This window comes from Pan paniscus, chromosome 5 (genome assembly GCF_029289425.2).
Source record: "Pan paniscus chromosome 5, NHGRI_mPanPan1-v2.0_pri, whole genome shotgun sequence".
NCBI classification, from domain to species: Eukaryota; Metazoa; Chordata; class Mammalia; order Primates; family Hominidae; genus Pan; species Pan paniscus.
In genome coordinates, this window is record NC_073254.2 from 93,200,340 (window position 1) to 93,223,994 (window position 23,655).

At 42.6% G+C, this 23,655-nt stretch overlaps 2 protein-coding genes across 7 annotated transcripts in view; both read right to left on the reverse strand.

Annotated features, from left to right (window-relative positions):
* Window positions 1-2,177: 2,177 nt before the first annotated feature.
* The window catches only part of KHDC1L (KH domain containing 1 like), a 39,991-nt gene continuing 18,513 nt past the window's right edge, over window positions 2,178-23,655 (reverse strand). The window contains exons 1-4 of one of the 3 annotated variants that reach the window (XM_063604943.1): window positions 14,938-15,675; window positions 4,306-4,430; window positions 3,176-3,358; window positions 2,178-2,849 (exon numbers count right to left, since the gene is read on the reverse strand). In XM_063604943.1, the coding sequence (XP_063461013.1) occupies window positions 2,758-2,849; window positions 3,176-3,358; window positions 4,306-4,417 (387 nt within the window). In that variant the 5' untranslated portion in view covers window positions 4,418-4,430; window positions 14,938-15,675 and the 3' untranslated portion in view covers window positions 2,178-2,757. Of the gene's footprint in view, window positions 2,850-3,175; window positions 3,359-4,305; window positions 4,431-14,937; window positions 15,676-23,655 lie in introns of those variants that run through there. The other 2 variants (XM_055113876.2, XM_003809535.5) reach the window with 2 other exon arrangements.
* Window positions 20,296-23,655, reverse strand: part of KHDC1 (KH domain containing 1) — a 68,845-nt gene continuing 65,485 nt past the window's right edge. For 3 of the 4 annotated variants that reach the window (XM_003809534.7, XM_008961760.4, XM_008961759.4), the window contains 3 exons: window positions 21,390-21,514; window positions 21,039-21,221; window positions 20,296-20,712 (listed from right to left, as the gene is read on the reverse strand). In XM_003809534.7, coding sequence (XP_003809582.1) covers window positions 20,513-20,712; window positions 21,039-21,221; window positions 21,390-21,514 — 508 coding nt within the window. In that variant the 3' untranslated portion in view covers window positions 20,296-20,512. Of the gene's footprint in view, window positions 20,713-21,038; window positions 21,222-21,389; window positions 21,515-23,273; window positions 23,361-23,655 lie in introns of all 4 variants that reach the window. The other variant, XM_034962371.3, reaches the window with a different exon arrangement.

Below are 23,655 nucleotides of genomic sequence, written 5' to 3' on the forward strand. Positions count from 1 at the left end.
GAAGTTACGTGCACCTGTAGTCCCAGCTACTTGGGAGGCTGAGGTGGGAAAATAACTTGAGCCCAGAAGTTTGAGGCTGCTGTGAGCTATGATCACACCACTGCACTCCAGCCTGGGTGACAGAGTGAGACCCTGTCTCCAAAAAATAAAACAGTAAGAATAGATGTAAAAGTATATATGTATAAAATATTAAAAATCTGTTTGAACAAGACCTAACAACCAAAATCAAAACACATCTCAGGAATATCAAATATTTAAATGTTAAAAAACAAGCCCAAACCATACCAGAGGAAACCACTACCAAATATTTTATAGTCATGGAATGAGGAGGGCATTTCTAAGCATGAAACAAAATCCAGAGACAATAAATATAAAAAGATTCATGAGTTCATCTCATAGATATTAAAAATATCTACATGGCAAATTCCACCAAAACAATGTAAAAAACAAAGGACACACTGGAAAGAAGTATTTGTGGCTCATTTTACAAGCAAAGCACTAATTTTCATAATATATCAAGAGGTACTACAAGTCAATAACAACCTAATGGACAACAGCCTAAATAGACAGGTCACAGAAAGTGCAATATAAACTGTCTTTATACATATGAATGAAAAGGTATCAGGAAAGACATAGGAGAATCCAATAAGGAGATATTCGGTGCCACTTGGAATAAGATACATGCAATTTTAAACATCACTAAGAAACATTTTTCATCTATCAGACTGACAATTTAAAATATATGGGTTTTGTTTTTGTTTTGAGACAGATTTGCTCTTGTCATCCAGGCTGGAGTGCAGTGGTGCAATCTCGGCTCCCTGCAACCTCTGCCTCCCGGGTTCAAGCGATTCTCCTGCTTCAGCCTCCCAGGTAGCTGGGATTACAGGTGCCCACCACCATGCCTGGCTAATTTTTGTGTTTTTAGTAGAGACAGGGTTTGACTATGTTGGCCAGGCTGGTCTCAAAACACTTGACCTAGGTGATCCACCCACCTTGGCCTCACAAAGTGCTGGAATTACTGGCATGAGCCACCACGCCCAGCCATTCTTATGCCTAGTATTGTAGAATGTGCTTGACTCCTTTACAGGATTGTTTGTTTTGTTTGAGACAGGGTCTCCCTGTCACCCAGGCTGGAGTGCAGTGGCGCGAGCTCCACTCACTGCAACCTCCGCCTCCCCTGCTCAAGCGATCCTCCCACCCCAAACCCCTCTCCCAGCAGCTGGGATGACAGTTGCCCACCACGAAACCTGGCTAATTTTTTTATATTTTTGGGAGAAACAGGGTTTCACCAAGTTGTCCAGGCTGGTCTCAAACTCCTGAGCCCCCCTTGGCCTCCCAAAGTGCTGGAATTACAAGGATGAGCCACAGTGCCCAGCCACTACAATTTGATTTCTTTCAACATTTTCTCTACTTGTTTTTCCACTCTGAATATGACCTTTCTAACTTATGTGTTTTTTGTTGTCTTTTTTTTTTTTTTTTTGAGACATAGCTTTACTCTTGTTACCCCAGCAGGAGTACAATGGCATGATCTCGGCTCAACACAACCTCCGCCACCCGGGTTCAAGGGATTCTCCTGCCTCAGCCTCCTGAGTAGCTGGGATTACAGGCATATGCGCCACCATGCCCGGCTACTTTTGTGTGTTTAGTAGAGATTGGGTTTCTCCATGTTGGTCAGTCTGGTCTCAAATTCCCAACCTCAGGTGATCCGCCCACCTCAGCCTCCCAAACTCGTGGGATTACAGGTGTGAGCCACTGCGCCTGGCCGACCTTTCTAACTTGTATTTGGTAACTGGCCTTGGAAAAGCCATGTAATTAGCAAATCTTGCTGGCTTCAAAATAGGTCCCAAATTTAACCATTTCCTAACACATCTACCATTCCACTCTGGTCCAAGTCACCATCGTCACTCTCCTAGAGTACTGCAATGGCCTCATTATAGATACAAAATGCTGGAGAAAAGGCAAATTTGAAGAGGAAGAGTTCAACTGAGGACAGGTTTAGCTTGCAATAATCTTGGCTACAGAAACATGTAGATTCCGCAATCGGAGAAAGTTCTTCAATGGAGATCCAGGAAGCCTTCCTAGTCAATTTAATTCATGGCTTGAGGGACTTCAGAATCCTTTGCTCCCTGAAAACCACCCCCTCCACGCTCACCCCCACCCACAAACTTGGGCAATCAGGGACAAGGCTGGCTACCTCATATTCACCAGATTCCCTGGCTGCCTACTTCACCAGGCAGTTGGGGTGGGAACACTTTCCATCTCTATCTGGAGCCTTCCTCTCACCTTTCCATTCTCCCCATTTGTCTGCACTTCAAGGTCCAGGAAAACCCTGGGGCTCCTAGGAGGGTCCCTTTTCAGAAGCCCCCATTTTCACTCAACTCAGAGCAGCCTAACCAGGCTCCAGGCCTGAGAGGAGCAGTTCCTGAAAGCACCGACTTTTGTGCCTGGCTCCTTCCCTGGGCTGGGCCTCCCCAGACCTTAGCACTTGCCCAGAGAATCCCCTTCAGGGCTGAATAATTTCATCCTAAGGAAAGAGGACAGCACATCGAAGGCTTTGCATCATAGGTAGCTTATTTTATTGGATTGCTTTGTCAATAACACTTCTTACACTCAGGAGACTTCCCTCAGACACATGCCTAGAAGGCCTGAGAGGGGCAGGTCTGGCCACAAATTCAAACTTTCTTCAGTGTTTTTCATGTCTTTCTCACCAAAAGCGAAGCCAAGACTTCTCCTCTCATCCCCTCTTCCCAGGGGAGATCAGTCTCCGGTGTTCGGTGGCAGGCTAACGGAGGTGACCAGGTCATCATTGGTCAGGGGCTGGCTTCGGACACGCTCTAGCATCTTCAGACCTGCAAAAGAATTGCCTGGAGCTGAAGAACCAGAGTCCCATTACTGGGGCCCTTAGTAGGCCCAGACTCCACCAGGAAGGTTCCAGAGAGGATGTCACCCCAGCCCAGGTTTTCCAAGGTAACCCATTTACTCCTCCCTGCTACCCTCTCCTCCCTGAGCAATCGCATGCCACAAAAATGAGCCCTTCCCTTCCCAATGGACTCTGGGAAGCACCTGGATTCCCCAGCCACACAGGGGATTCTTCACGAATCCAAGATGCCACACAACACAGCTAGAACTCCACCATCAAGCCCTCCACCTCCACAGTTCGGCCAAGGATACCTACCTTGAGCGTGACACTTGGAGTCCTGGCTCCCCACGCAATGGAACATGAGCAGCAGCCACTGCTTTGCCATTGGTGGTCCGACTACAGTCACACGTGTCTGGCCTGTAGCTGTGAAACACCTCTCCAGCTGAATAAGGGTGTGGCTGTGCAGCTCAATGCAGCGAAGGTATGTGTCATCAAGTCCTGTAAGCACAAGAAGTGAGAAGAGAAACTGTCAGCCACCAGTCCTTGGGGAGTGAGGAGGTGGCCTTGAGGGTAGGGATGTGTGACTCATGAAGGTGGGAGAGGGGAAGATTGAAAATCGAGAAGGGGATGAAGGAGGCCGGCCTAGCGCAGTGACTCATGCCTGTAATCCCAGCAATTTGGGAGGCCGAGGCAGGTAGATCAGCTGAGGTCAGGAGTTCCACACACGCCTGGCTAACATGGTGAAACCCCGTCTCTACTAAAAATACGAAAAATTAGCCGGGCGTGGTGGCAGGCGCCTGTAGTCCCAGCTCCTCGGGAGGCTGCGGCAGGAGAATGGTGTGAACCCGGGAGGCAGAGCTTGCAGTGAGCCGAGATCGCGCCACTGCACTCCAGCCTGGGCGACAGAGATTCCATATCAAAAAAAAAAAAAAAAAAAAAAAAAAACACGAGGCCGGGCGCAGTGGCTCACACTTGTATTCCCAGCAGTTTGGGAGGCCGAGGCGGGCGGATCACGAGGTCAGGAGATCGAGACCATCCTGGCTAACACGGTGAAACCCCGTCTCTACTAAAAAAATACAAAAAATTAGCCGGGCGTGATGGCGGGCGCCTGTAGTCCCAGCTACTCGGGAGGCTGAGGTGAGAGAATGGCGTGAACCCGGGAGGCAGAGCTTGCAGTGAGCCGAGATCGCGCCACTGCACTCCAGCCTGGGCGGCAGAGCAAGACTCCGTCTCGAGTCTCAAAAAAAAAAAAAAAAAGTACAAAAACTAGTTAGGCGTGGTGGCAGGCGCCTGTAATCCCAGGTACTCTGCAGGCTGAAGCAGGAGAATCACTTGAACCCAAAAGGCAGACGTTGCAGTGAGCCAAGATCACGAGCAAGAATCTGTCTCAAAAAAATAAAAATAAAAAACAGATGAAGGAGGGGACGTGGGCAAAGGCCACTCACCGAAGATGAGCTCCTCCTGGTCCTCTTCCATGTGGAACACCATTGGAGGATGAAAGTTTTCGGGCAGGGTCCACCACGGCTCCTTGCTGAGAGCACTCGTTCCCACGGCCATGCTCTGCTCCCACCTGATTCAGAATAGGGGAAAGTCTAACAAACTGGTTGGCAAAAGACTTGGAAAAGCGAGGAAGGGCCTAGGCTCTGTCCTTAATAAAGGTTGTCCTTAATAAGGGTTGTTGGAATCCAAACAACCCGCCCCTTGATCCACCTTAGGGTGGATGTCCAATCCCCGGAGGTCTTCCCAAGATAATTCATTCCAAGTAATTATCTGCTCTGAGCTTAATTCTTTCAAGTCAAACTTAATCATCTGATAAGTGCTTGGCTTTCTGATGTCCTGGAATCAGAAATTTTTCTTCACTCTAAATTCAAAGAATTTTGGAGCAGGGGGTTGAGGGTATGGAGGTGCAGGAAGGCTCCAAATGGGCTCCCTAGATTTGCACAGGTGTCGGCAGCCACCCAGTGACCACACAGTGTATTCCAACACGACTTGGTTTATTTGGTGTGTTGCGTCAAGGGAGAGCAAACAATACAGGAAAATAAACTTGATAGGATAGTGTCATAGGGAGCCCATTGTAGGAGTTGACTAGGGCAGTCCAAGGCGTGTTTAAGGAGTAGGAGCCAGTTCTCTAAAATGGTGCAATTTGATGATTATTCTGGTAAATTTATCTAGGAAGTTGAGAGACTAATGTGGTCTTCACTGCAGAATGTTATCTCTCTCTGGTTTCAAATATAGTTACAGAATAGACTTTCTATATCTTGTTGCGTGACAATCACTGAGCAAACTTGACTGCTTAAAATATTTTTCGGCCGGGTGCAGTGGCTCATGCCTGTAATCCCAGCACTTTGGGAGGCTGAGGTGGGCGGATCAGGAGGGCAGAAGTTCGAGACCAGCCTGACCAACATGCTGAAACCCTGTCTCTACTAAAAATACAAATACATTAGCCGGAGTGTGGTGGTGCACACCTGTAATTCCAGCTACTCAGGAGGCTGCAGCAGGAGAATCGCTTGAAGCCGGGAGGCAGAGGTTGCAGTGAGCCGAGATTGTGGATATCGCGCCACTGCACTCCAGCCTGGGCGACAGAGCGAGACTCCGTCTCAAAAAAAAAAAAATTTTGCAGGAGATGTTTGTGTGTGGTAGGGAAGATTCAGCTTGGCCTGTCAGCTTCCCACTGCAAGTTCCTGGGTGATTTTTCACTTTTCATCCTCCTCTTTTGACCAAAGACAAAGTCAGCCATCAGGACTTTCATCTGTGAGGTTCAGATCTACACCACTGTCTGAGTCCACAGATCACAAGGTTATCGGGAGAACATTCTCTGCATCCACATACATTTGGTCTCTCATATACATTTAGTACAAAATATACAAGTGAAAATATAATGACTGCACAGTAGCATTTAAGACTGAACAGGAGGCCAGGCGCTGTGGCGCACGCCTGTAATCCCAGCCCTTTGGGAGGCCGAGGCACGTGGACCACCTGAGGTCAGCAGTTCACCGCCAGCCTGGCCAACATGGTGAAACCTCGTCTCTACTAAAGATACACAAATTACCTGGGCGTGGTTGCGGGCGCCTGTAATGCCAGCTACTCAGGAGGCTGAGGCAAGAGAATCACTTGAACCCAGGAGGCACAGGTTGCAATGAGCCGAGATCACGCCATTGCAGTCCAGCCTTGGGGGCAAGAGCGAAACTCCGTCTCAAAAAAAAAAAAAAGAAAAGAAAAAGAAAAAGAAAGACTGAACAGGATGTACTAGTCAAATGCAGGTAATTACTAGAAACAAAATGATTATTAGTCCTAGTAATAGGTTGCAAAGACAAAGGCCGATTTCAAAACCAGACCATGAAATCATGTCCCAACTCCATCTGAATCTGTTCTAGAGAGACAGGTAGTCTTTTAACCTTGCCACAAAACTCTTCTGCCTCAGCAGTAATGTTTTAGGGAGGTGCTGCAAACCGTGTTTGCTATCAAATAAAAGCTGTCCTTGGCTGGCCAAGAAGAAACCAAAAACTATGAAATCATTCATAACCACCATGAAACTTTAATTTAAGCTAGTTTGCTGGACCTCCAGAAAAGAAGTTAGTGTCATCTATTGATTTCTGCTAGGACCAGAGACATATTTTGGACCACCTTTTCTAGTCATATTATTCCTATTACTGGAATTGGAGCTCCCAGAGTATAGATGAAGAGGGAGTCGGTCATCTCTCCTGGAAGGTCTCCTGAATAGTCCATACTTTTCTCAGAGAAACATCATTTCCTATAGGAGTACATGTTTAAAATATTGAAAAATATTATTAATAAAATAGTTTAAAACTCACTCCATATTACACAAGTTTGTATAATGATCAGGTGACCTGATATCCACATAAAAAGTAGTGCCTTAGTGTTGCACAAACTGAAAGGGATATGGGGTGTATAAGTGTCATTTATCACAGTGAGAGTAGGACAACTAGTTCAACATGTGAACACTGCTTGAGTGGAGGCTGAGGAGTCACTGAAGATTAAGGACTAACACTGCAAGGAGAGACTCAATACATTACTGCAATAATGTCAGCAGACATACTTTGTTGTTTGAGATCATCCTGTGAGCCAGGATTTCACTACCAGCCCAAACAACAAAGTGAGACTTTGTCTTTACTAAAAACTGAAAAAAATAACCGAGTGAGGTGATGCGCACCTGCAGTTCTAGCTTATCCAGAGGCTGAGGTGGGTGGATCACTTGAGCCCAGGAGTTTCAGCTAGAATCATACAACCACACTCCAGGCTGGGTGACACAGCAAGATTCTGTCTTTTAAGAGAAAAATTTTAAGCTAAATAAAAATTTAAAAAACAATAGCTATAGTTGACAAAAAAATAAGAAAGTTTTCCTTTTCCTTAGGTGGCAGGAAAAATTCTCTAATATAGAAAATTGAGGCCAGACATGGTGACTCACGCCTGTAATCCCAGCACTTTGGATGCTGAGGCAGGTGGATCACTTGAGGTCAGGAGTTTGAGACTAGCCTGGCCAACATGGTGAAACCCCATCTCCACTAAAAATACAAAAGTTAGCCAGGCATGGTGACATAAGCCTGTAATCCCAGCTACTTGAGGGGCTGAGGCAGGAGAATCACTTGAACCAGGGAGACAGAGGTTGCAGTGAGCTGATGTTGCACCACTGCACTCCATTTTGGGTGACAAGAGCAAAAAAAAACTTTGCCAAAAAAAAAAAAAAAGTTCAAGATAAACTGTCATTCGTCGTTTGTGAAAGAATCCTTTTCTTTGAGACAGAGTCTCACTCTGTTGCCCAGGCTGGAGTGCAGTGGTCCAATCTCATCTCACTGCCTCAGCCTGCTAAGTAGTTGAGATTACAGGCGGGTGACACCACGCCCAGCTAATTTCTGCATTTTTGTATTTTTAGTAGAGACAGGGTTTCACCATGATGGCCAGCCTGGTCTCAGACTCAGGGCTTCAAGTATTCTGCCTGCCTGGTTCTCCCAAAGTGCTAGGATTACAGGCATGAGCCACCTTGCCAGGCCGAGTTTATGAAAGAATCTTAAAAACTTTTGGTTGCCCTCTAGGGAACGCTTAAGCACAATGATAAGTACGGCAAAATTTTAAAAAGAGGGCAAAGATAGAAGAACATGTATCTTGTTTTACTGTCTTGGGTGGAAGTAACTACTCGGGGTCATCAAAGCTTGATCTGAAGACATTGGTTTGGTCATCTTCTTCCAAAAATCGTTGTTCTGGAAGATACTTAAGAATTCTCAGTTTATGGTTTCTTGATGATGTCCTTAATTTATTAAGGCCAACGGTAGTTTTTCCTCTGATTTTGAGATGTTTCGTCTTCTCCAAAAGACAAATCTTCAGATTTCTAGTCATGTAGAGCCATTAGGTGGATATTTGGGGGAAGATTATTGTTATCTATTAAAAGCTAGACACACCAAATGAATCCTTTGTAGTATTTAGAAATGTGAGCTTGTGATATGGCAGAGTACAGGTTCAGAAGTGAATTCCTAAATGTATGGAGAAGCCTATGGATTCCAGGAGGAGTTGATGTCATTGTCTTCAAGGCTAATAGCAATTCCCAAGCCATGGAAGTTTGAGTGTTGGAGAACATTCTCAAACTTAGTTTTACAGAATTCATTTTTTTCTAATTGTTCTTTTTTTTTTTTTTTTTTTGAGACCGGGTTTAGTTCTTGTTGCCCAGGCAGGATTGCAATGGTGCGGTGGTCTCGGCTCCCTGCAACCTCCACCTCCCAGGTTCAAGCAATTCTTCTGCCTCAGCCTCCCGAGTAGCTGGGATTACAGGCATGAGCCACCACACCTGGCTAATTTTTTTGTATTTTAGTAAAGATGGGGTTCTACCATGTTGGCCAGGCTGGTCTCAAACTCCTGAACTCAGGTGATCCACCCGCCTTGGCCTCCCAAAGTGCTGGGATTACAGGTGTGAGCCACCATGCCCCTCCTTCTTTCTAATTGTTCTAAATATTCATTTGGTACAGCAAGATTGTTTATTCACACTAAAAAACATTTGGAGCTGTTCTTTTGTGTACCACAACCCCTCCCCCCAATCACTGAAGAATACACTAGAATTCCTTAAGTCCAGAATAACAGTCAAGCAATTTTATCATCAAAATCTTGTCTGTCTATCAGGAATATCCTCAATCCATTCTGGAGATAAGCAGACTATGACTAGAACATATTTACAAACCATCAGTATGGCAACTGCTTTGGTTAATGCTACTTGTTTAGCATAGTGGCAAATTATTTCCTCAGGATTCTGGGTTATTGCCCTTTAAATTAGTCTCCATTTTATTATATGGCTACTCCCTTAGGTAATGGCAAAGCTTCTAAAAGTTCTTTAATTTCTTGCCTTTTTGGGTTTTGTTTTGGTTTGGTTTGGTTTTTGGTTTTTTGTTTTTTTTTTTTTTTTTTTTTGAGACAGAGTCTGACTCTGTCTCCCTGGCTGGAGTGCCTGGTGCGATCTCAGCCCTCTACAGCCTCCATCTCCCAAGTGCAAGCCATTCTCCTGCCTCAGCCTCTCGAGTAGCTGGGATTACACGCACAAACCACCGCGCTCAGTTTATTTTTGTATTTTTAGCAGAGACGGGGTTTTGCCATGCAGCCATGCTGGTCTCCAACTCCTGACCTCACGTGATCCGCCCGCCTCGGCCTCCCGAAGTGCAGGGATTACAGGCATGAGCCACTGTGCCCGGCCAATTTCTTGCCATTTTTAATGAGACTTCCACAAGAGGTCAGAAAACCTCTCAATTTCTAAATTTTCTGATATGGACCAACTCAATCACATATCTACTGCCTATATAAATATTTGCTTTTATTTATTTTATTTATTTTTAGCAGGACCCTCCAACACTCAGAAACTGTTCCTCTTTTAATCTCTCCTTCGCTGAATGAAGGAGAACAATTCAGCCACTTGAGCGGATTTTAACTTCTGGGAGAAGACTATACGCTAACGGTAAATTTAGAATCATGATAGCATAGAATACTTGAAAAAATCTACTTTACATTTTTAAACATAACCATTAACAAGAAACATGAATTTTTTTTTTTTTTTTTTTTTAAGACGGAGTTTCACTCTTGTTGCCCAGGATGCAGTACAATGACGCGATCCCGGCTCACTGCAACCTCCTCCTCCCGGGTTCAACAGATTCTCCTGCCTCAGCCTCCAGACTAGCTGGGATTACAGACGCGTGCCACCACACCCGGCTAATTTTGTATTTTTAGTAGAGACGGGTTTATCCATGTTGGTCAGGCTGGTCTCGAATTCGCGACCTCAGATGATCCGCCAGCCTCGGCCTCCTAAAGTGCTGGGATTACAGGCGTGAGCCACTGTGCCCAGCCAGGAAACATTAATATTAAAAAAAAAAAAACTTTCCAAAATATCTGTACAAAGCATGGATAGTTCCATAAAACGGTCAAATAATCACGAACACTCCCTTCTCAAGTAAGAGAAGGAGAGTTGTCATGAGAGTTAAGGACGCCACTAACAAATACCCAGGGACTTCAATTTACCCCATAAGTATATTATGAATGTCACTAATTCATAATTGACAAAGACAGTTTCATTTTTAAAATCAAGGTTTTAACAGTTACATGTCAGTCTATATAATAAACAAGAAGGTTTTTTCACTTTAGAAAAAAGTACATATCATTTTATTAGAAATAACCTTTAAAAAAAAAGTTTTCTTCTGACAGTTTTTTTATGTTATTCTAAGTTTGGTAACCAAAAGAACAGTCATAATATGTTTGAGTCACTCAAAATTTGCAGAACATCAAGCAAACCTGAATATTCCTTTTTATATGTAAATTAAAAGAGCGAATTTTGGCTTGAACCAGGGAGTCGGAGGTTGCACTGAGCTGAGATCGCACCACTGCACTCCAGCCTGGCGACAGAGTGAGACTTGGTCTCAAAAAAAAAAAAAAAAAGCAGAATTTTTTTTTTTGAGACAAAGTTTCACTCTTGTTGCCCATCACATAGCTTCTGCACAGCAAAAGAAACTATCCATGGAATAAACAGACAGCCTAAAGAAAATACTTGCAAACTATGCATCTGACAAAGGTCTAATATCCAAGATCTATAATGAACTTAAACAAATTTACAAGAGAAAAACAAACAGCCCCTTAAAATGTGGGCAAAGGGTATGAGCAAACAATTTCAAAAGACATACATGCGGCCAACAAGCATATGAATAAAAGCTCAGTTTCACTGATCATTAGAGAAATGCAAATCAAAACCACAATGAGATCCAACTCACACAAGTTAGAATGGCTATTATTTAAAAAGTCAAAAAATAACAGATGCTGGTGAGGTTGCAGAAAAAAAGGGAACACATACACTGTTGGTGGGAGTGTAAATTAGTTTAGCCATTGTGGAAAGCAGTATAGTGATTCCTCAAGCTGCTAAAAGCAGAAGTACCATTCGACCCAGCAATTCCCTTACTGGGTATATACCCAGAAGAATATAAATCATTCTACCATAATGACACATGCACATGAATGTTCATTGCAGCATGATTCACAATAGCAAGCACATAGGATCAACCTAAATATCCATCAATGACAGATTGGATAAAGAAAATGTGGTACATATACACCATGGAACACTATGCAGCCATAACAAAAAGAATGAGATCATGTATTTTGCGGGAACATGGATGGAGCTGGAGGCCATTATATTTAGCAAACTAATGCAGCAAGAGAAAACCAAATACCACTTGTTCTCACTTACAAATGGGAGCTAAATGATGAGAACTCATGAACGCAAAGAAGGAAACAATAGACACTGAGGTCTACTTGAGGGTGGAGGGTAAGAAAAGGGAGAGGAGCAGAAAAGGTAAATAGTGACTAATGGGCTTAATACCTGGGTGATGAAATAATCTGTACTACAAACCCCCATGACACTAGTCTACGTATGTAACCAACTTTCACGCGTACCCCCAAGCATAAGCGTTTTAAGAAAATTATCTTTGGAAAATAACAAACCACTTATGTAGTCAGCAGGGGTGGAGGAGAAGGCAACCAGCTAGGACCAGCTGGTGGCCCTGGAAAAATTATTCATGCATAATTATGAAAATAACATTATCCAAAGTACCACATAGGACCACAAACACAGTTAGAAATAGTGTGCAGTGAGTTGTCTAATGCTAGTTATGCACAATCTTGGTTACCTCATATTTTAGAGCAATAAAAAAGGCAAGGTTTGCAAGTGTAACACATGGAGTAAGTAATCATCTTTATTTATTATATTCATGGGAAGGTGCACGCACACAGGAAGAAGAGCCCTGGTGCTCTTAGCTTTGCCTGTCCCTGCTGGATGTGGACTCACAGCAAGATGGGCACATCTGAAACCAAAAGTGTCGATAATTTTCTGATGATAGAGGGTTTTCTGGTTTTGTTTTTCTTATTTGGTTTGTTTTTAGAGACAGAGTCTTGCCCTATTGCCCAGGCCAGAGAGTAGTGGCGCAATCATAGCTCACTGCAGTCTCAAACTCCCTAATTCAAACAATCCTCCTGCCTCAGCCTCCCAAGTAGCTAGGACTACAAAAGTGCACCACGCCAACCAGCTAATTTGTTGCATTTTTGTTTTGGTTTGGTTTGGTTTTTTGTAGAGACAGGGTTTGCTATGTTGCCCAGGCAGGTCTCAAACTCCTGGGCTCAAGAGATCCTCCCGGCTCAGCCTCCAAAGCACTGGGATTATGGGCATGAGACACTGCACCCAGCCTGATTGTAGAGTTTTTAAAAAGCAGGAAAATGTTAATGAATATGCACTCAAACGAAATATAGGTTCTATTGCATCCTACATGAGTTTCTCAAGATTCTTTATACTTAAACAAATAGATAATCTATGAGAAATTGGCAGCTTCAAATTTATAGGTTTCATTTAGCATGGCTTCTCCACTTCCCAAGTCATAAATCTATTTCTTATTCAGTGGCTCTATCACTCTGTCAATCTCTGGCTCACAGTTGCAGTTTTTCAACTCCCAGATGATGTCAAAATATAGAAGAATAGAACCCTGTTTAGTGCTGATGGACATTAACTTCTAACATCAATTTAACTCCAGGTGATTAGTTTAGACTAATCGTGATAATCTCATTCCCCTTGCCAGTGATTGCTTTAGGAAATGGCACATGTCCCAATTTTGAAATGAAGTAAAACCTAAAGGAGGCTTCCAGCAGAGGTTGTCTCATTTCTGAAAAGAGACACAAAAAAGGACTCATATCTTCTTTCTTTCTCCTGGTGTTTATAACAGGATATGATTTTGGAAACGGCTACAAGTATTTTGCTACCAACCTGAAGAGGAAGCCAACACAGGTGGAAGGGAGCCCTTGGCATAATATGCCTGGAATGTCTGCTATTGGCACTAATACAGTGCTTTATTAGCATCCAACTAGACCAGTGTTTCCTGTTATTTGCTGTTCAAATCATGCTACATGATTCTGGTCCCTTTTACATACTTCTCTCATTTTGATTGATTGAGCCCAGCAATGTTCCACTTTCCAAGGAGGGAGAATGAACTGTAGGTAACCAATGTTTTATCACATAAAACCTCAAGATTGAAAAACACAAAGTATGTCTTTATTATTTTCATTTATAGCACTTTCCAAGTCATATAATATTAAGCATCAAAGGATTTATAATAAAAATGTATATGCTCTATTGAGTACCAAAATACTAATACTATAGAAAAATCTTTACCACTCCATCTGGTAGCCAACAATAAATAAATAAGAAGAGAAGAATTCCTATTTATACTTTAAAAATCAAAGCCCTTCAGTTGGAATTATCTTGCTGTGTATCTTGCTCTCAGGCTGGAGTGCAGTGGTGTGATCATAGCTCACAGCAGCCTCAAACTCCTGGGCTCAAGTTATTCTCCCAGCTCAGCCTCCCGAGTAGCCAGGACTATAGGTGCAACCACCACACTCGGCTAATTTTTTATTTTTTATTTTTGTAGAGACAAGGTCTCACCATCTTCTCAGGCTGATCTCAAACTCCCAGGCTCAAGCAATCCTCCTTCCTGTGCCTCCCAAATTGCTGGGATTACACATGTGAGCCACTCTGCCTGACCTCAAATGGATTTTTAAATGGTTTGCTTGTTTATCACAATGATTACTCATTCACTGATTGAGTAATCTGCCTTTCCACATTAATCTGAATCATCTTATCAAATATTAAATTTTTATGCATATATGTGGGTGTATATTTGGTTTTCTATTCTATTCCATTGATTTGTCTTTCCATTCATGCATTAATAAAACACAGCCTTTTATTTACTGAAGTTTTGTACTATTTAGGACATAGATAGGACTAATGCTTTTCCTTTTTTTTCTTTTTTTTAAATTTTACTTTAAATTCTGGGCTACATGTGCAGAATGTGCAGGTTTGTTACATAGTATACATGTGCCATAGTGGTTTGCTGCACCCATAAACCCCTTATCTAGGTTTTAAGCCCTGTATACATTCAGTATTTGTGCTGATGCTCTCCCTCCCCTTGCTCATCACCCCCGGCAGGCCCAGGTGTGTGATGCTCACCTCCCTGTGTCCATGTGTTCTCACTGTTCAACTCCCACTTATCAGTGAGAACATGCAGTATTTGGTTCTGTTCCTGTGTTAGTTTGCCGAGAACAATGGCTCCCAGCTTCATCCATGTCCCTACAAAGGACAGGAATTCCTTCTTTTTTATGGCTGCATAGTATTCCATGGTGTATATGTACCACATTTTCTTTATACAATCTATCATTGATGGGCATTTGGGTTAGTTCCAAGTCTTTGCTATTGTAAATAGTGCTGCAATAAATACATGTGTGCATGTGTCTTTATAATAGAATGATTTATAATCCTTTGGGTATATACCCAGTAATGGGATTGCTGGGTCAAATGGTATTTCTGGCTCTAGATCCTTGAGGAATCACCACACTGTCTTCCACAATTTCTCATGCCTGTTTTTTGTATAGGTTGTGGTTTAGAAATTTTTTTTTTTTTTTTTTTGAGATGGACCGTCACACTTGTTGTCCAGGCTGGAGTACACTGGCGCTATCTCGGCTCACTACAACCTCTGCCTCCCGGGTTCAAGCAATTCTCTTACCTCAGCCTCCCGAGTAGCTGGGATTACAGACGTACACCACCACACCCGGCTAATTTTTGTATTTTTAGTAGAAACGGGGTTTCACCGTGTTGGCCAGGCTGGTCTCAAACTCCTCACCTCAGGTGATCAAACCACCTTGGCCTCCCATAGTGCTGGGATTACAGGTGTAAGCTACTGTGCCCAGCCAGGAATCATTTTTACATGGCTCTAAAAAATCAAAAAACAAATTATTTTTTCTTACACATAAAATTATGTACAATTCATTTTGTGTTTATAAATAAAGTTATATTGGGACAGTGCAGTACCATTCAGTTATGTATTCCCTCTGACTAATTTTGCACTGTAATCATTGAGTGAGTAGTTTTGACAGAGACTGCATGACACAGAACATAAAATATTTACTATCTGGCACTTTATAGAAAAAGCTTGCCTGACTGTTGCTCTGAATCACCAGGAAGAGCTAATTTACTTTGAATACACTATGATATCTATTAAAAAAATTTCCAACAAAATCATCACTTAAGGATACAATTTTTTTTCTTTTTTTTGAGAAAGAATTTTGCTCTGTTGCCCAGGCTGGAGTGCAATGGCGCAATGTCAGCTCACTGCAACCTCCACCTCCACCTCCTGGGATCAAGCAATTCTCCTGCCTCAGCCTCTCGAGTAGCTGGGATTACACCACGCCCAGCAAATTTTTGTATTTTTAGTACAGACAAGGTTTCACCATGTTGGCCAGGCTTGTCTCAAACTCCTGACCTCAGGTGATCAATCTGCCTTGGCCTCCCAAAGTGCTAGGATTACAGGTGTGAGCCACCTTGCCCAGCGGATACAATTTAATTTAAATTTTTTTTGTCATAGAACTGTGTACTTCCGTCAGTGCAAAATAGCTGAATCTATGACTTTAGTATAGTTGCAACTCACTAAAAAGTGATTTCCTCACGTCCAAAATAGAATGAAAAGACATTAAAACATTTCTGATTGATACGTTTATATTTTCCAGTGTACATTCAGTGATACTTAATAAATTAAGACAGGACTGAAACTTCACATGAGCTAGCTATAAAAGTTTTCCATCTAGTGGGCCAATGATTGGCCTTATATATTACCTATAGTATTTTTCTCTACTATAGGTTCTCTGATTCAACATTAAGTCTAGTGTCCTTGATCATAATTTTTTATTTTATTATATGTATTGGATTCCTCCCCAGTGTATTTCTCAGGTTTGACAGAAATATCACTGCAGGCCAGGCACAGTGGTTCACACATGTAATCCCAGCACTTTGGGAGGCCAAGGGGGGCAGATCACTTGAGCTCAGGAGTTTAAGACCAGCCTGGCCAACATGGTGAAACCCCTTGTCTAAAAAAATTATAAAAATTATACGCATGGTGGTGTGCAACTGTAATCCCAACTACTCAGGAGGCTGAGGTGGGAGGATAACTGCAGCCCAAGAGTTTGAGGCTGCTGTGAGCTATGATCATACCACCGCACTCCAGCCTGGGTGACAGAGGTTCTGTCTCCAAAAAAAAAATTAAATTACATTAAAATATATACATAATAAAAATAATAAAAACCCATTTGACCCATACCTAACAACCTAAATCAAATCACATCTCAGGAATACATTTAAATAATATTATTTAAATGTAAAAAAGAAAACCCAAACCATGCCAGAGGAAACCACTACCAAATATTTTATAGTCATGGGATAAGGAGGGCATTCCTAAGAACTAAACAAAATCCAGAGGCAATAAACATAAAAAGATTCATGAATTCACCTCATAGACATTAAAAATATCTACATAGCAAATACCACCCAAACAATGTAAAAAACAAAGGACACACTGGAAAGAAGTATTTGTGGCTTATTTTACAAACAACGCACTAATATTTATAATATATCAAGAGGTACTACAAATCAATAACAACCTAATGGACAACAGCCTAAATAGACAGGTCACAGAAAGTGCAATATAAATTGTGTATACCTATGAATGAAAAGGCATTGGAAAACACATATGGGAATCCAATAAGAAGATATTCAGTGCCACTTGTAATAAGATAAATGCAAATTAAAACAGCACTAGGAAACCATTTTTCATCTATCAATAAGACTGACAAAAATTAAAAATATTTGATACTCATTATTGGTGAGAGTGTAAGGAAATAGATACTCATACACATGTGGTAGAAGTATAAACTGTCAACAATTAGGAAGGAAACTTGGCTATATCCATTAATGCACTTTTAGCAATTTATCCCACAAATATATTCACACATGTGCAAAATGACATATACACATTGCAATACTGCAGTATTGTTTGTTACAACATAAGGTTGGAAATAACCTAAAAGTCCATCAATATGGAATGGGTTGAATGCTATATCCATACAATGGAACACTATATAGCTATAAGAAATTATGAGAAAGTGTTTCTGCTCTAAAATGCAACCCTCTGCCAGACCTACTGTTAAGTTTTTGAAAAGGCAAGGTGCTAAAGAGTATATCGTATGATGCAATCTGAATATAAAAAAGAAGACATTGTATATGCGTATTTATCTGAGAACCAAGGGTATACAAGGAATTAGAAACAGATTTCCTACGAGAAATGATACTGTATAGCTGAAGGACAGGACTTGGAGGGTATCTTTTTCACTAAAAGCATTTTTTGAATTTTGAACCCAATAAAGAAATTATCTATTCAAAAAACAAAATTTTACGTTTAAATGAAAATGACATAGCTGATATTCAATTATTGGTTCAGTATAATAAAGAGTAGTTCCACATACAGAACATATCTTAAGGCTTCAGAGGACATTCTCTATGGGAAAATAAATATTGACCCTATTGAACAGGAAATATGGTAGCAAAACACACACACACACACACAAATCCATTTAGCATCATTCTTGGTTTTTTGGTGTTTTTTTGCTTTGTTTTGTTTGTTTTTGAGATGGAGTCTCACTGTATCGCCCAGGCTGAAGTGCAGTAGCATGATCTTGGCTCACTGCAACCTCTGCTTCCCAGGTTCAACTGTTTCTCATGCCTCAGCCTCCTAAATAGCTAAGATTACAGGCATCCGCCACCACACCCAGCTAATTTTTGTATTTTTCATAGAGACAGGGTTTTACCATGTTGGCCAGGGTGGTCTTGAACTCCTGACCTCAAGTGATCTGCCTGCCTCGCCTCCCAAAGTGCTAGGATTACATGTTTGAGCCATCGCACCTAGCCTGTTGTTTTCTCTTTTTTTTTTTCCAGCTTCCCCATGAAAATACTTCAGACAGGGATCCTTCAGTGGGATCATTGCTTACAGGTCATTAGAAAATGACAGCTCAGCCGGGCGCAGTGGCTTACGTCTGTAATCCCAGCACTTTGGGAGGTTGAGGCAGGTGGATCACTTGAGGCCAATAGCTCGAGACCAGCCTGGCCAACATGGCAAAACCCCATCTCTACTAAAACTGCAATAAATTAGCCAGGCGTGGTGGCATTCCTATAATCCCAGGGAGACTGATGCACCAGACTCGCTTGAACCTGGGAGACAGGGGTTGCAGTGAGCCGAGATCACGCCAGTGCACTCTAGCCTGGGTGACAGACCAAGATTCCATCTCAAAAAAAGAAAAGAAAAGAAAGACAGAAAGAAAATGACAGCTCAGACTCCTTAAACTATACTAAGGTATACACAGACCTTTGCCAGAAGTTTGATTGGGGTTAGAAATACTATGGTACCTTTGACAATCATGAGACTTTTCCCCAGGAAATTTTTAGTAAAAGCAATGTTGATTATTGTCCAAAGGTCAGGGATATACATTTATCTTTGTATGCCTAGCAAATTAGAATGTGCTTCACTCCTTTACAGGTTATTTTTATTTCAATATTAGAATACATTCCTAGCCATTAAAAAGAATTTCATGGCTGGGTGCGGTGGCTCACGCCTGTAATCCCAGCACTTTGGGAGGCTGAGGCAGGTGGATCACGAGGTCAGGAGATCGAGACCATCCTGGCTAACACGGTGAAGCTCCGTATCTACTAAAAATACAAAAAATTAGCTGGGCGTGGTGGCAGGCACCTGTAGTCCCAGCTACTCAGGAGGCTGAGGCAGGAGAATGGCGTGAACCTGGGAGACAGAGCTTGCAGTGAACCGAGATCACGCCACTGCACTCCAGCCTGGGTGACAGAGTGAGACTCCATCTCAAAAATAAAATAAAATAAAATAAAATAAAAAGATGTTCATTCACTTTTCAACAAATAATTATTAAGGCAGTGGGCTAGGCCTCAGGACTAACTGAACAATTCAATTCTAGAAAGAAAAAAGTGGCCATTTTGTGTAGACAATTTATTTTGGCAGTCTGTGTGACAGTCTGTAAACAACCTGAGTTTTTTTTGGTTTTTTTTTGTTTTGTTTTGTTTTTTTTGAGACAGAGTCTCACTCTGTCACCTATGCTGGAGTGTGGCGGTATGATCTTGGCTTACTGCAACCTCCGCCTCCTGGGCTCAAGCAATGTTGCAACCCCAGTGCCCACCTTAAGCAGCTGGGATGACAGGTATGTGCCACCACACCAGGCTAATTTTTGTATTCTTGGATGAGACAGGGTTTCACCATGTTACCATGGTCTCCAACACCTGAGCCCTTCTCAGCCTCCCAAAGTGCTAGGATTACAGGTATGAGCCACAGCATTTGACTATATAACCTGAATTCTTTCGACATTTTCTCTAAGTGTTTTTCTACTGTGAATATGATCTTTTAACCTTTATTTGGTAATTGGCCTTCTGAAAACCATGTAATTAGCAAATCTTGCTGGCTTCAAATTATTTTCCAAATTCAACCATTTCCTAACACTTCAACCACTCCACTCTGGTCCAAGTCACCATCGTCACTCTCCTAGAGTACTGCAATTGCCTCATTATAAGATGCAGGCTCCTGGAGAAGGGGCAAATTTGAAGAGGAAGAGTTCAACTGAGGACAGGTTTAGCTTGCCATAATCTTGCCTAGACAGATCCAAATATAGACTTGGCAATCGGAGAACGTTCTTCAATGGAGATTCAGGAAGCCTTCATATTTGATTTAATTTATGGCATGAGGGACTTCAGAATCCATTGCTCCCTGAAAACCACCCCCTCCACCCCCACCCCCACCCCCACCCACAAACTTGGGCAATCAGGGACAAGGCTGGCTACCTCATGTTCACCAGCTTCCCTGGCTGCCTACTTCACCAGGCAGTTGTGGTGGGAACACCTTCCATCTCTGTCTGGACCCTTCCTCCCACCTTTCCATTCTCCCCATTTGTCTGCACTTTAAGGTGCAAGAAAACTCTGGGGTGAATAATTTCATCCTAAGGAAAAAGGACAGCACATCGAAGGCTTTGCATCATAGGTAGCTTATTTTATTGGATTGCTTTGCCAATAACACTTTCTTACATTCAAGAGACTTCCCTCAGACACATGTCTAGAAGACCTGAGAGGGACAGGTCCCGGCCACAAGTTCAAACTTTCCTCAGTGTCTTTCATGTCTTTCTCACCAAAAGTGAAGCCAAGATTTCTCCTCTCATCCCCACTTCCCAGGGGAGATCAGTCCTTAATTACGGATACAGTGAACTCAAATGGAAACCCGAACAACCAATCACTTGGTAAGGGGAAGGCTGAGGAACGCTAAGACACACGGTTCCACTTATCCTGGGAGCCAAAGACAGGTCTCCAGTGTATGGTGGCACACTAATGGAGGTGACCAGGTCATCGTTGGTCAGAGGCTGGCTTCGGACACGTTCCAGCATCTCCAGGCCTGCAAAATAAGTGCCCAGGGCTAATGAACCAGGGCCCATAACTGAGGCCCATTGGCAGGCCTGGACTCCATCAGGGAGGCTGCAGGGAGGATGTCACCCCAGCCCAGACCTTCCAAGGTAGCCCATTTACACCTCCCAGCTACCTCTCCACCTTAAGCAATCTCATGCCACAAAAAAAGATGAGCACTTTTCTTCCCAATGGACTCTGGGAAGCACTTGGATTCCCCAGCCACACAAGGGATTCTTCAAGAATCCAAGATGCTATACAACTTAGCCAGAACTCCACCACCAAGTCCAAAACCACAGTTCAGCCAAGGATACCTACCTCGAGCATGATGATAGGAGTCCTGGCTCCCCACACAACAAAACATGTGCAGCAGCCACTGCCTTGCCCTATGTGGTCCGACTACAGTCACACGAGTCTGGCCTGTAGCTGTGAACCAACTCTCCAGCTGAATAAGGGTGTGGCTGTGCACCTCAATGCAGCGAAGGTATGTGTCACCATGCCCTGTGAGCATAAGAGGTGAGAGGAGGGTCTGTCAAGCACCAGCCCTTAGGGAATGGGGAGGTGGCCTTCAGGGTAGGAATATGTGACTGATGAAGGTGGGAGGGGAGAGGAAGAGTGAAAACTGAGAAGACAAGGATGAAGACGGGGAAGTTAGCAAGGGCCACTCACCGAAGATGAGCTCCTCCTGGTCCTCTTCCATGTGGAACACCATTGGTGCATGAAAGTTTTCAGGCAGGGTCCACCACGGCTTCTTGCTGAGAGCACTCGTTCCCATGTCCATGCTCTGCTCCGACCTGATACAGAATAGGGCCAAGTCCAAGCAACTGGTTGGCAAAAGACTTGGAAAAGTGAGGGAGGGCCTAGGCTCTGTCCTTAACATAGGAACCCAACAACCTGCCCCTTGAACTACCTTAGGGTGGGTGTACAATCCCGGTATCTCTTCCCAAGATAATTCATTCCAAGTAATTATCTGTTCTGAGCTTAATCCTTCATGCCAAACTTAATCATCTGATTAGTGCTTGCCTTTCTGATGCCCCGGAATCAAAATTTTTTCTTCATTCTAAATTCAAAGGATTTTGGAGCAGATCTACTGGGTATGAACCAGGACAGGGGTTGAGGGATGGAGGTGCAAGAAGGTTCCAAATGGGCTCCCTAGATTTGCACAGGTGCTGGCAGTCACCCAATGACCAGAGTGTATTCCAACAAGACGGGGTTTGTTTGGTGTGCTGCATCAAGGGAGAGCAAACAACACGGGAAAATACACTTTACACAAACAGAAGAATGTTGTAGGGAGCCAATTGTAGGAGTTGACTGGGTGAGTCTAAGGAGTGTTTAGGGTGTAGCGGCCAGTTTTCTAAAATGGGGCAATTTGGTGATTATCCTGGTAAATTTATCTAGGAAGGGAAGTAAAGAGATTAATGTGGTCTTCATTGTGGAATGTTCTCTCTCTCTGGTTTCAAATATAGTTACAGATGGACTTTTTACACCTTGTTGCATGACAATCACTGAGCAACCTTGACTGGTTAAAATATTTAGCAGGAGATGTTTATGTTTGGTAGGGAAGATTCAACTATGCCTGTCAGCTCCCAACTGTGAGTTCCTAGGTGCTTTTTCACTCTTCAGCCTCCCCTTTTGACCAAAGACAAAGTCAGCCATCAGGAATTTCATCTGTGGGGTTCAGATCTACACCATTGTCAGAATCCACTTGTCACAAGTTTATCGGGAGAACCTTCTCTACATCTGCATACAGTTGATCTCTCATGTACATTTTCTTGCAAAATACACACAGTGAATATATAATGACTCTACAGTAGCATTTAAGGCTGAACAAGATGTACTAGTCAAATTCAGGTAAGTCCTGGAAACAAAATAGTTATTAATCCTAGCAACAGGTTGCAAAGACAAAGAACTAGATTTCAAAACCAGGCCATGAAATCATGTCCCAACTCTATCTGAATCTGTTCTAGAGAGACAGGTAGTCTTTTAACCTTGCCACAAAACTGTTCTGTCTGAGCAGTAATGTTTTAGCGAGGTGCTGCAAACAGTGTTTGCTATCAAATAAAAGCTGTCCTTGGCTGGCGAAGAAGAAACCAAAAACTATGAAACCATTCATACACCATGAAACTTTAATTTAAGCTAGGTTGCTGGACCTCCAGAAAAGAAATAGTGTCATCTATTGATTTCTGCTAGGACCAGAGACACATTTTGGACCGCCTTTTCTAGTAGAAAAGTCATATTATTCCTATTACTGGAATTGGAGCTCCCAGAGTATAGATGAAGAGGGAGTCGGTCATCTCTCCTGGAAGGTCCCCTGAATAGTCCATACTTGCCTCATTTTAGGTGTCTGAGTACCTTTCTCAGAAAAACATCATTTCCTATAGAAGTAGATGTTTAAAATATTGAAAAATATTATTAATAAAATAGTTTAAAACTCACTCCATATTACGCTAGATAAGTTTGTATAATGATCAGGTGACCTGATAGCCACATAAAAAGTAGTGCCTTAGTTTTGCACAAACTGAAAGGGGTATGGGGTGTATAAATGTCATTTACCACAGTGAGAGCAGGAAAATTAATTCTTCAACATGTGAACATTGCTTGAGTGAAGGCTGGGGAGTCACTGAAGATTAAGGACTAACACTGCAAGGAGAGATTCATACATTAATGCAATAATGTCAGCAGACATACTTTGTTGTTTGAGGTCAGTGTTCAATATTGATAAAACTGAAGGTAAAAATTAATACTGTCAGGAAAATTCAAATTCCAGAAGAAACCTGTAGAAGAAAATCTGCCTTTTGAAGTGTTGAATAGCTATTAAATTTTTGTTAGTGGAATCAGGTAGAGGATAAAAACTGCATTAGTCAGTTAGATTTAAAACAGTGAATCGGGGAGTGGTGACTCATGCCTATAATCCCAGCACTTTGGGAGGCCAAGG